This window comes from Urtica dioica, chromosome 5 (genome assembly GCF_054948205.1).
Source record: "Urtica dioica subsp. dioica isolate 48M chromosome 5, U.dioica_male_clone48M_v1_H2, whole genome shotgun sequence".
Lineage (NCBI taxonomy): Eukaryota > Viridiplantae > Streptophyta > Magnoliopsida > Rosales > Urticaceae > Urtica > Urtica dioica.
The window spans coordinates 41,983,250-41,997,071 of record NC_142760.1 but is presented as its reverse complement, the minus strand read 5'-3'; the positions used below and the strand labels follow the sequence as shown (position 1 = coordinate 41,997,071).

Sequence of the window (13,822 nt, the reverse complement as noted above, 5' to 3'; positions counted from 1 at the left end):
TTGTGACTTCTCATTAAGTAAATATCATGTGCAATTTAATCAAATAAGATCAATGTCGCCATATATTAAAATTAGATATATATGTTTTATAGAAAATTAGATATATAGTAAAAAAAAAAAAAAAAATCACATCTTTGTTGCAGCCTATTACGGCCTGTTACGATTGACTTGTCGCAGTTTTGTTGCAGGCGAAAATTTTGTCCTTGTCCGTAGAATAAAAAATCCACATATATTCCAACTGATACAATAGTAAAATTTAGGGGTGTAGTTAACTCACCGTTCCTAAATTTTGAAAATTGCAAAGTAGCTATTGTTTGGATAATTTTTATTATTTAGCTATTCAGCATTATTACCCAACAAAAATGACAATATTACCCTTGCCCATTTACACACAAAAAATTACTTGAAAAAAAAAATTAATAATAATTATCCATTAAACAAGACTACAAATCAGGCAACACGCAACCAATCATCGTTTTGAAACAGGAAACTAAATTATTAATGTCCATCAAAATGAGAAAAAAGACCTAACCTTCATGATCTTTCATCTCTATGGAACTTCTGATTTCTTAACTAGTCGTTCGCAATTGACAGCATACGTAATAATTAAATCAAATTAATCACCATTGTGTTTTAAATTAACCATCTTAACTATGGTCCATTTAATTTATGATGATGGTTGATTTTGGTGTCCATTCATCATAATGGTAGAATACTGACATATGGCCATTTTCTTACTGTTTGGATTACATGAGTCAAACGACCACGTAATAGTTCATATACTATAGTATACATGCACTACACTATTGAAGGAAAATATACACGTTTCGCTGTCCTGAAGCATAAACTAATCAAAATCTTATTTTCGTAATTGACCCATATATCCCTAGCAACATTGAGGATTATTTAACCAGGATCAATCCATAGGCCTTTTGAAGAACAATCAGAAATATGGTTTTCCAATCACTAGAAGAAGTTTTAAGCAACAATGACCTATTCTTACTCTTCCTTCTCATTTTCATATCGCTTGCTCCAATTCTCTATCTCCGCAGAACTAGAGCTTTAGGCAAAGAGTCAAAGTTACCTCCGTCTCCTCCGAGGCTCCCCATAATCGGAAACCTCCATCAGCTAGGGAATGTCCCACACCTCTCTCTCCGAGCTCTCGCCGATAAATACGGTCCCTTACTGTATCTAAAGCTAGGGCAAGTCTCAACCCTTGTCGTTTCGTCTCCGGATATTGTCCGGGAGATCGTCAAGTCACATGACATTGTCTTCTCGAGTCGACCCAAAACCCTAGCAAGCGACATCCTTTTCAATAACGACATTGCTTTCGCTCCCTATGGAGAGTATTGGAGAAAAGCTCGGAAGTTTTGTGCGGTACACCTCTTGAGCCTGAAGAAGATCAAATCTTTTCAGCCAATGAGTGAGCAAGAAGTCAGTGTTGCAGTTGATATGGTTAGAAAATCCTGCCTTAATAATACTAACAGGGTAGCAATAAATCTGAGCCAAATTTTGATTGAAGCCTCAAACAATATAGCCTCTACGTGTATTTTAGGGAAAAGTCATCGAAAGGAAGACGGTTCGCTGAACAAAGTTGGAGAGATTTTGAAAGAAATATCCGCTTTACTTTTATCCTTCAGTTTTGGAGATTTTTTTCCTTGCTTGGGATGGTTAGATGTGGTCACTAGTTTGGCTGGTAGATTGAGGTCAACTTCTAGGGAATTTAATTCTTTCCTTGACCTTATTATTCAAGAACACAAGGCTTCTAGTGGTCGTGGATCAGATACCAAAGACTTTGTGGATGTTCTCCTTCAGGTTCAGCAAGATTCGAATTCTGATTTCGAACTCACTGAAAACCAACTTATGGCAATTATGCAGGTCTCTCTCTCTCTCTCTCTCTCTCTCTCTCTCACTCTCACTCTCTCTCTCTCTCTCTCTCATTTACAAATAATTTTAACACTTTGAAGAAAATGGATTATTTGTGATCATGCCTTGAAAGATTAACCACCTTTAATATATATATATATATATATATATATATATATATATATATTCTCATTTCTTATGTTAAAAACCAAACTTAGAAGTGCCATTTTTATTTTGGAGCTTTTTGATATAAAATGACTCTAGCATCTAATACTTAAGTTTTACCAACACGTACTTCTTTTTTACGTATTATTAGCCGTACCTTGAAATTATACTCTTTATTTATAAAGACATATATACTAGTTTTCATTTTCCGATTTTCATTTATCATATCATGATAGCCTTTTTTTAGCTTGTTAAGAATCCCACGTTATAGAAAGAGATATAAGAACCAACAAAAGAGTTTATAATTGAGCAAACTAATAAGATACTCTTCGTTGAATATTTATTTAATATAGTAATACATAAGAAATTAATAACATAGTCTTTGAATTTCATCATAAATATATGCAGGACATGGTGGCCGGAGGAATCGAAACTACTTCCTCCACGACGGAATGGGTAATGGTTGAGCTCTTAAGGAACCCGATAGTGATGAAGAAAGCCCAAGAAGAGGTCAGAAAGATCGGGGCAGAGAATCAAAAGATTGACAAGGATGACATCGATCGAATGGGTTACCTAAAAAATGTCGTAAAAGAAACCCTTAGGCTCCACCCTCCGCTCCCTCTACTAGTCCCTCGCGAAACCAATGACGTGGCTAAGATCGGACCCTATGAAATTCCTGCCAAGACGAGAATCGTGGTCAACGCTTGGGCGATCCAGAGAGACCCGAGTCTATGGGACGATCCAGAAGATTTTATTCCAGAGAGGTTTGAGAAAAATCCGCTGGATTATTTTACCGGCGATGATTTCCAGTTCATGCCGTTCGGTTTCGGGAGAAAAGGATGCCCCGCTGTTGCTTTCGGTACTTTTAGCACTGAATATGTGATAGCCAATATGTTGTATTGGTTTGATTGGAAATATCCAGAAGAAAGAGGATCGGCTGAGGATATGGACATGAGTGAGATCTATGGACTCGCTGTTCGTAAGAAATTTCCTCTTCATGCTGTGCCAACACAGTTCTTCCCTTGAATGTTACAAGCCACATTTAAAAAAAACGATATAGCTATAATGTTCCAAACATTATATCTTTATCATTGTAATTTTTATCTTTCATCCCTGGTGATGTAAACTCTTTGTTGTTCCTTGTTTTAAATGTCATAGTGTGCTGGCATTTTAATATGTTATATCTATCATTTTTAAATGATTATCAAACCTTTTTTTTTGCTTGTTGCTTACAATATTTAGATGGAAAAGCTGGTTAGTAGATAGGGGATGTTAGTTTCGAGTTCGTGCTGCTGTGTTGATCATATGTTTTCAAAAACTTTATGTAAGAAATCTTAAGCATATTAAGTGTCAACTGTCAGATCTTACTCAGTTAGAGTTAGAAGGTGGAGAATAGATCTCAGTATTGTATTTATGTGTAAAGCAACTGATTGGTTAACCAGTTAATTAGTCAAACTCAATCAATGAAAGTGCTCTTCATCAATCTCTCTATCGTCTCTGTTCGCCACGTCAAGGTGGTTCGCTTGGTTGGATTTTGTGCTGACGGGTTCAAGCGAGCCCTAGTTTACGAGTTCTTGCCCAACGATTCGTTGGAGAAGTACATATCGTTGGAAGCCAAACGAGAAAATCGCTCGCTAAGTTGGGAAAGTGAACCATTATAAATCTGTGTGTGCTAATTTTGTTTTCTTATTTTAGGTCGAATTTGTGTGTCGAATTCTAACAAATTACGGATGATTATTACCTACGGGTAAATTATTATGTCGATAAACTTGTTGCTTGTTCAAAAATAAAAGTTTTCACATACATCACCAAAATTTATTATTATTAATATGACTATGAGGCCATGGAGAGGTTTTTACGAGGACCATTTAAAAAAACAAATAGTCTACGATATTAACAAAAGTGATTAATATATATAGTAAAAATATCCACAAACTAGAGTAAAAAAAAAATATCCACAATAGCAAATTTCGTGGTTAGCTTTATTTGGGTAGTTATGGTGTCAGACAACTCAGTAGGTGCAGTCATAGTTATTTTTATTGCATTGCAGAGACAACTTAGTAAGTGTGCGTCTTATTTGGGTAATTATGGTGTCAGATTTCACCAGCTGGGATCTTTGGAATACTTTGCCTATATTTGAGTTTTCAACTTCTTTTCAAGATGTTCACACATACAATCATTTAAAAGCTGATTACGAGGTGGCATGATTGCAACCTCTCGTAAACATCTAATATATATGATTCTGACAAAAAAAAACATCTAATATATACGATTTTCGTAGTATTATATAACTATTGAACAACTTCCGTCCGAATTTTTTTTTACCATATATTGTTTTAATTTATAGTCTTAGGCAACAAAATATGCAAAACATTCATATATACGAGATTAATAAAATAAAAAAGGGTCAAGCGGCTATATAGCCAATTAGAACTTAAGATTTTGCAAAATAGCCGTAGTTTGTTAATTATAAGCAAACTAGCCAAAATAAGATTAATTTAGGTTGGATTAAATTTAATCCCAACGAACTATAAAGACATAATGTAAGGTTTATGACGGCTGGATTAAAATTAATCGAGGCAGGATTAAATTTAATGACAATCTGGAAATCGAGGATATGAAGCAGAACCGAAACATCTCCTTCTTCGGCGACGCGATTCTTGCGTCCTCGACGCTCGCGATGTTCCCGATCGCTCCGACGGCGGTGGCGAAACCGGATCGCTACGGGAGAAAACTCGACGGTCTTAGGGCGCCTTCTTCGAAGACGATTCTCCGAGCAACGTTGTCAACGGAGGCGGCGATGACGGAGACGGCGAGGGCGGCGAGATCGCGAAGAGGAGTGCTGGTACAGCCTGGGCTTCACGGAGCGGAGGTAGTTCGCCTGGTTAGGGATTCCGAGTCCTCCGCCGTAGGCCTGGTGAGACTGGAACTCGGCGAGAGTCTGCTTTCCGATGAGAGTGGGGGCTTTGGCGAGCAACGCGCGACGCGGCGTGGTCCAGAAAGATGGCTATTTGAGAGATGACTATTTTATCAAACAAATGAAACTATGGTTATTTTGCAAAAGCAATAGTTTGGATTGGCTAGTTCATATAATTTTTCCAATAAAAAATTAGATAATTAACCAACTAAAACGTTTGAAATTGTAATATAGCCAACGTTTCGTAAATCTTAACTAAATAGCCATAATGATGACGTGACATTCCTGGTTTACCCTTTCATTGAAATAAAAAGGAGAGATATTTACGTCAATTACACATGTAAATACATTGACGTGACTATTTATCTAAGATTTACGAAACGTTAACTATTTAACAATCTCAAATTATAAATATGATTATTTACCTAATGAACTATTAATAAAATGGGCATTTATAAGTATTACGCACTAAATAAAAGTCGCATTCAAAAGCCTAAAACTTACATGTAATTTTAAAAGAGAATCGACTTTAGAAACAACTTTCTCTTATAAACTAATAGAGAACCGAGCCTCAATATTGACCGCATCGCAGCAATCATAAACTGAAAACGAAACAGTTTATAACAAATTTAACAAAACTAAAAAAGTAGATAAATTAAGACGATCCGAAAAATGGTTCCTCACAATACTACCCCTTTATAATCTAGCTTTGATAAGCTTATATTAATTTATGATTTTGACAATCTGAGTAATTATTAAATCCACCAGCATCACAGGAGGTGCATGAGGCACTCTCGTATACATAACTGCTTATTAGTCTTTTATTAGCTTTCTCACAAAGTCTACTAATTTATTAAAATATATCCTAATTATTAAATTATTGCAATAAAAGCAATAAAGTTGAACAAAAATTTCGAAGTTTGCAACAAAGCTCAAAAGAATAAATAAATAAATCATGCACATTCAATCCATGAAATAAAGCAAGAATGGTCATTTGATATAAAATAAAATAAATGTCTAGTGCTATTAAGTATTAACAACATGAATAGATCAACTGATTTTTATGTATTTCTCTTTTTATGAATATATCCGATCTAATTGATCTATTGGCCTATTCAAATAAAAATTTCAAAATCTTTTCAGAATATATGGCTCATTTAATTTGCACTTTAATAAATTTTAGGCCCAGTGAATTTTATTTCATTTTAGGCCCAGAATATTTTTTTTTTTTTTTTAACTTAAGCCAAAACATTGGAATTTAGCCCAGAAGCACTGCAGGCTAAAGCCCACAAGAGGAAAGCTAAGCCTGCTTATGAGGCCCAGCCTGAGTCTGTAACAAGTAATAGTGGAAAATTTGATATTATCGACAATAGCGTGCTATATTTCTTTTCCAATATTAGAGCATTACAATCTCCAAAATCCATAAAGGAAAAATTATACCATTTGAAATTAATTGAATAGTAAAATAACCAAAATTTTAAATTTTCAATAAAGTAGTCAAAATTACAGTCAAATTTTTTTTACACCAAAATTATTATTTTTTTTACAATTATTTTAAGCAATTTATCATTTTCAAAAAAATTAATCCAAGGGTAAAAAAAAAATTTGAAATTTGTTTATTTGCACACTTTGATTATTTCACTAATTTTAAATGATTTTTGTTTATTTTGCAAATCCAATATTTTAAACTTGCTTTTTCACTTTCTACCGACCAAAAAAAAAAAAAAAAAAAAACTAATCCTAACAACCCTAAACATTTAACCACAATTTTTCGTGTATATTAAGTAGTGCAATGCTTGTAAAAGATATTCAGGAAATATGAATATTAGCCTTCGATATTATTTATATGTAAATATAAAAAAAAAAAAAAAAAAAAACCGTTTAAATGAACAAATTATGCTGGCTAGAAGCGATCAAGTAATACTTCCAAGTGGCTGGGTATCATTAAAATAATAAATAAATAAAATGGATAGGTGTGGACTGTGGACTGTGGACTGTGGATCAGAAAAGTATATGACAAATAATTGGATTCCATTGGAATTTGTGTGGAGATAGCTATTTCTATAACATATACCAGAGCCTTTAAATGTTCTCATTTACTTCGAGCCTTCGTTCAGATTTTTATTACATTATTTTTTTTTTACTTGGAATTTTATTTTTGTTTGAATAAGCAAAATGATTAGAAATTATGCCAAATCAGTAGCCTGATTAAAAGCATACAACCAGGGTGGGATATCCACAATCCATGTTACCGAACAACACTCAATTAATTGCTTCCTTGGCTAATTAATTAATATTATGAGCTAATAAAATTGCATTCGAGGGATATAAGTATTAAATCAATAATTAGCAGTTAATTCAGTGATATAACTTTTACGTTCTCATAACTGTTTGTTCATGTGATCCGCTATATCATAATTATTACTGTTCAACTAGTAATCCTACAAACCTATTGAACAATCTTTAAAGTATATACTTAGTAGTTAATGTCATATATAATATATTAAAGATTACATTAAAGCTTTAAAATATACACACACAATAGATAAAGGTTTCTCAAGCCATATTGAGATTCACAATGTCTTTATCTTCAATACAACACTACAAACCACATTGAAAATGTTTTATTTTACAAAATATAATAGAAATATTATGAAAACGCGGAAAATAAATGTAAAGCTTTATTTGTCACATTGGAATAGAGTCAACGAACATAGAGTTGATGAGATCTTTCATGAGTCCTCGTGCGTGGGTGAAATTATCGACATCTTTGTATAAAAGATCTATAACCCGTGTGTAATTCATCGTATGTGTAAGAAGAGCTATTGGCACAGCCCTAGGCTCAATAAACTCTTCATTCATATCCTTCCACGCTTCCTTAATTTTCCTACGAAATATGTTGTACGTTTCTTCCTCCGACGCACCATATTGCTTCATGTAGCACTCAACACTTGATGCAACATGCCCTCTCTTCTGCTCAAACTACAAAAATAATAATAATAATAATAATAATAATAATACAAAAAATTAGTCAATCCAAAAATTGCTAGATAATCAATTTTTTGTAATTTTTTTTGTAAATAACCACCTCAACTTATTTACAGTACTAAAAAATACAAAAATATCCAAAATCATCCACGCTTATTTTGGGTTTTTTTTTTTTGAGTGTCGTAAATAAGTTGAGGTGACTATTTACAAAAAACTAACAAAAAATTAGCTATTATATAAAACATTTTAAGTCAAATGTTTATATAACTAAAAGACCCATGATAATAATAATAATAATAATGAAAATTTAATATTCACTTGTTTAGAACTTTATGAATGCATAGTATAAAATCTTTTAAAAAAACTTTTAACTATATAATCCTGAAATATGTATTTGATGTACCTTATTATTATGAGTAATGATGTTTCATAATCCTAGTAAAAATGACGTGAAAGTCATATTTAATATATATATATATATATATATATATATATATATATATTATCATGTGTACCTTATGAGTAACGATGGCATCCATAAGTAGGGGTGGCAATTTGGTCCGGACACGAAACACGAAACGGTTACGACACGATTTAAAGCGGATTTGGATCTTAATAAATGGGTCGGTTCTTAATTGGATCGAACACGCTAACACGATTAAATAATGGTTTAAAACGACACGATTACGGTAACACGATAAAAAACCGATTAACACGATTATTAAATGGTCGACACGAAACATGATTACGACCCGCACGAATATGATCCAAATAACACGATTACGAGTAATAACACGATTACGATCCATTTAAACACGATTAATATTATATATGTAAAATTATAAATTTATAACTATAAACATAAAATTATAATTATAAACATAAAATTGATATTAGAAAATATGATATAATAAAATAAAGTATATTCGTATAAATATCAATTCACGTATGATAATATATAGTCTATAGTATACCAATTGACTTAACCCGAGCAATAAGAATCAAAATTCATATCGAGCAATCAAAATTACTATAATATCATAATAACGTATTAAATTCAATTTTATTTTATTTCAGTTTTAATTCAATTCATATCGAACAATCACGATTCACAATCACAATGACTATAGTTTCATAATAATGTATCATATTCAATTTTATTGAATTTCAATTCAATTAAAGTCATATTGAAAAATAACAATTTAAAATTGACTATCACAATAACTATTATCTCATAACAACGTATCATATTCAATTTTATTTTATCTCAATTCAATTTATATCGAACAATTTCAATTCACAATCACAATAACTATCATCTCATAATAATTTATCTTATTCAATTTTATTGGATTTCAATTCAATTCATATTGAAAAATCACAATTTAAAATTGACAGTCACAATAACTATAGTCTCATAATAACGTATCATATTTAATTTTGTTTTATTTCAATTCAATTCAATTCATACCGAACCATTACAATTCACAATCACAATAACTATCATCTCATAATAACATATCATATTCAATTTTATTTGATTTTAATTCAATTCAATTAACAATCATAATAACTATCATCTCATAATAACGTATCATATTCAATGTTATTTTATTTTATTTTAATTCAATTCAATACACAATCACAATAACTATCATCTCACAATAACGTATCATATTCAATTTATTTGATTTCAATTCACAATCACAATAACTATAGTCTCATAATAACGTATCATATTCAATTTTATTTGATTTCAATTTAATTCAATTCATATCGAGAAATCAAAATTTAAATTTAACTATCACAATAACTATAGTCTCATAATAACATATCGTATTCAATTTTATTTGATTTCAATTATAGTAAAATGACTTATTACCTCCATTTGCTTTCAAATTCAATATATAATTTTTATCCAAATAAACCATTCCCTCCATATTCTCCATAACATTAGACTAATATTTAGATTTGACATCCCTCCATAAAATTCCCTCCATATTCTCCATGAAACTATAAATAATTAGACTAATATTTAGATTTGATATCCCTCCATAACATTCCCTCTATATTCTCCTTAAAATTTCAACTACCTATTTTGTTTACTTTTACCCTTCATTATTTTCCCTCTTTTTTTTTTTTTTTTTTTTTTTTTTTTTTTATTTTATATTTTGCCAAATTTTGTGTGTGAAAAAATAGGAAAAGAATAAAGGAAAAACAAAAGTATTAGTTAGCCACGTGACTCAGTATCGATGTATCGGAAGTTAGTGTAAAAAGAAAAAGGACAATTCTAATCTTATGACTAATATGTTTTTTATTATTATATCGCATTTAATTGAGTCCGAATGTCTAAACACGGTTAAAATACGATTAAATACCCATTTAACACGACTATTAAACGGTTTAATTTAAACGGTTATGGATCTGTAAAAAAAAATAAACGGTCGGATTTGGATCTAGATTTCAAACACGATTAATAAATGGTCGGATTTGGTTCTAGCAATTATTTATGCAAACACGATTAACACGACACGATTACGACACGAACACGAAATTGCCATCCCTATCCATAAGCCTAGTAACAACGGACCCGGCACGAATGATTTTGGGATATTTAGAAGTCCATTCAAAAGCATCCTCGGTCGCAATATCTCCCATCCCAATGAAAGAATTGATAGCAAAAAGGCACTGACCAGATGTCACTAAAGCATGTTCCATATATTCCTCCATTGTAGGCACATAATCTTTGCTACACCATTCGGCTTCTTTCAAGTACGCTTGGCACATTTCTTTCATCTAGTGGGGTTCCATGAATGATTAATTTAATCAGTTTGATATAAGATCCTATATTTTTTACCGAAGAAAATATGTACGTATGCAATAACATCATTGTCTACAAAATAGTTGCATGGGAATGCATATACTAGCAATGACACGTATATGCATCCTAATTAATAAACTAAAATCTAAGCTTATTCGCTCTATAAAAATGCAAGCACGATGTTTCTGAAAATGATTCAAGAAAAAATTCAACTACATATTGACTTATATTTCTAGTAACAAGAAATGGAATATATAAGCATATAGTTAATTACTTACTACATCTTTAGCATATTGAACTCGATATGATCCTTTTCCTTCTTTTTCCATCCATTCATCAATCTCGTCGTATAGATCTAACAATGACTTGTAAATGTGTTTCATGTACTTCGGAAGTTGGTGTTTACAGTTGATATTCCAACTGAAAAATAGCAGCTATATCAAAATAATTACAAATAAGCATATAATTTACTTCATGTAGTACTTAAAAAAATCGACAAACCTGTGGATTGCTTTTGTAAATGCTCGGAGCTCCCCGATTTTTCCATGAACATCGTATGTGTCATCAATAACTACGAGTATACAAATAATTTTTACCTGTATTTTTCTAGCGAAGCTATATTTGGGCTCAAAACAAACTCCCATAACCCAAAAGTAACCCTCAGCCAATCTGTCTCGGAAGTATGGTAGTTTTGATTCCAAGTCCAAGTCTTTCCACCACCTGAAGAAAATTATATTATATTATATTATAGTACGTTACACCATAATATTATGCTTTATTTTCAAAACTCCCATGATCAATAATGTTCATGGAAGATTTCAATTACGTACCTTGTGAGTTCTTGTAATTCCCTTTGGTGCAACTTTTGAACAATATTGAAATCCAACTTGGCAAATTTGAGCAAAACCTCACTATGCAAAGGGTCTTGATGGTAGATAGAGATGAAATATTTTGCCTCCACTCTTGGCAAGCCTTTCCTGATCGGCCGCTCTAAGGCACGCCTAACTTGTGTGGCTTCCGAAGATTGAAGGTGAGCCATAGCAAATGAAAGAGCCTCTTCTAGTATCAACTCTCCATTAACCATGAGATGAGAAGCTTCGTACAAGCTCAACATTCCTTTAACATCATTTGCGAGCTCGTCTTTGAACTTCCCGTCTTCGTTCGTGAACTTCTTGAATGTTTCTGCTTTCACCAATTCATTATAATTATAACAAAATGAGAAAAATTTAAAGCTGACCCCAAATTAAGTACCTTAACCAATTAATTAATCAGACATATATATATTACCACTCGATACGTCATGTCCTTCTTGTCTAAGTAATCGAAACCGAAGCGAGGTAATATGCAAACTATCATTTTGAAATTCATCATCACAATTTTTATTTATCCGTCTTAAGATGTCGCAAATTTCATCCTCGAAGTGATACGACAAACCTAGCCGTTGGATTGTATCAACCAATTCTAGGGTTTGAACGAGTTTAGTGGAAGCTAGCAACATCATATTCAACTCCTCTTTCTGTAACTGGAAATATTCCGCAGCTGTCTCGTCCAAAATCTACACACATTAATCATATTTTGAAATTTACTTTTTTGCATAATTTCCGAATGATTCAATAAAATTGCACGGAATTAGGGCATAATAATAATGATATGTTTATATTGCATCTCAAGTACGTATGCCTTTATACAGAGTACCATTTATCGTACCGATGAGTCAGAAGCATATTTCAGAAAAAAATCTCCCCAAACGCTAGGATGAAAATCAGCTGTTCGACGATGGACTTTTGTTTGACCAGCCATTTTATAAACTATGAATTATGTTCGTGGGTATTTTTTGAATATGGGGTATCTTAGATTTGATATGAGAACAATTGAGTATGAAGTTATTTGGTTGTGCTACGCTACTTATTTTATATAGTCTTATAAATGCTGTTCGGTCCACTATACCTTTTACGTGTATATTTGATAATTAATTATAATTTCATCTTTTCGTTTATATTTTTAATTTTTCATGGAGTAGAGGCGTGGAGATACTTCTCACGTCTACATGGTAAGATATCATCCAGTCATCTTTCACTCAAACGAGATATTTGAGTTTTAGTTATATTAGTGCAACCAGAAATTACGAGTATTAACCAAATAGATTCATGTCCACGCGATTATAAATAGCATCGAAAGAACAGGAGTTCCCAAAAGCAACTTCATCTTCAGTAATATTCATGTTCTTCTTATGTAACAGTCACAGTCTCATGAACTTATTAGAATGACCTTACACTTCTTGTTATCAATACAGAAAAATAATTAATTGACTAACTAAACCACTAAAATTTGAAAATTTACTATAAAGCCAATTTTTTATAAATTTTAAATAAATAATCATTATGGTGATGTGACATTGTTTGAACGTTTTTAGCATTTTATTTATGTCTTTAGAGATTGATGGTTATTTACAATAATTAACGAATATTTACAACTATTAATGTGCTTTTTGCTTTGTTAATAAAATTTCGTAAGTATTTACATAAAATTTCTAAAACATTGGCTATAAGCAAAATTTGAGTTTTCATACGATTATATATCTAAAAAAACCTTTTGAGAAAAGCACTCCCAATCTATTAGATTAGTTCGTTCCATCAAACATCATAGCTTGGCTAACAGATATCCTCAGAGATTGTACATATTAAAATTAAAGAGATTAAGCACGTGAGGAACACACTCAAGAACGCAAAATGTCCCCTCCGATATCAATTGAAACTGTGTTTAGACGGAAGCAAAATCATGTACATAATATTTTACAAGAAAAATTATTATTACACAAAAAATAGAGCCAAATTATTGTTTTTTTTTTCTGGCAGATCATAATTTCAAGATGGCCCATGGGGGACAAGATCTGTTGTGGATATCCCAGCAAAGCTAAATAATGATATCTTCAAACTGAAATAGCTTTAAACGTTCTAATATATCTCCAAAAGGTCCTACAAGACAATAATTTGGCTTCTGAAAAAGATCGCTAATACTCTGTAAAAAGATGAAGCCAGGCCAGGAGTGAGGTCCAATATTAATAG

The 13,822-nt window shown here is 31.9% G+C and overlaps 2 protein-coding genes across 2 annotated transcripts; one reads left to right on the top strand and one right to left on the bottom strand.

Moving 5' to 3' along the window:
• Positions 1–940: 940 nt before the first annotated feature.
• On the top strand, positions 941–3,233 carry LOC149398648 (phenylacetaldehyde oxime monooxygenase CYP71AN24-like). The gene is made up of 2 exons (XM_089615544.1): positions 941–1,878; positions 2,440–3,233. Exons 1-2 carry the CDS (start codon positions 952–954, stop codon positions 3,055–3,057), a joined length of 1,545 nt encoding a protein of 514 aa, XP_089471670.1. The 5' UTR covers positions 941–951; the 3' UTR covers positions 3,058–3,233.
• A 4,403-nt stretch (positions 3,234–7,636) lies between these two features.
• Positions 7,637–12,557, bottom strand: LOC149398647 ((-)-germacrene D synthase-like). Its single transcript, XM_089614638.1, has 7 exons — positions 12,465–12,557; positions 12,045–12,312; positions 11,588–11,939; positions 11,259–11,477; positions 11,036–11,177; positions 10,487–10,732; positions 7,637–7,930 (listed from the first exon to the last, which is right to left on the bottom strand). The coding sequence occupies exons 1-7, from the start codon at positions 12,555–12,557 to the stop codon at positions 7,637–7,639; spliced, it is 1,614 nt and encodes a 537-aa protein (XP_089470764.1).
• Positions 12,558–13,822: the final 1,265 nt, after the last annotated feature.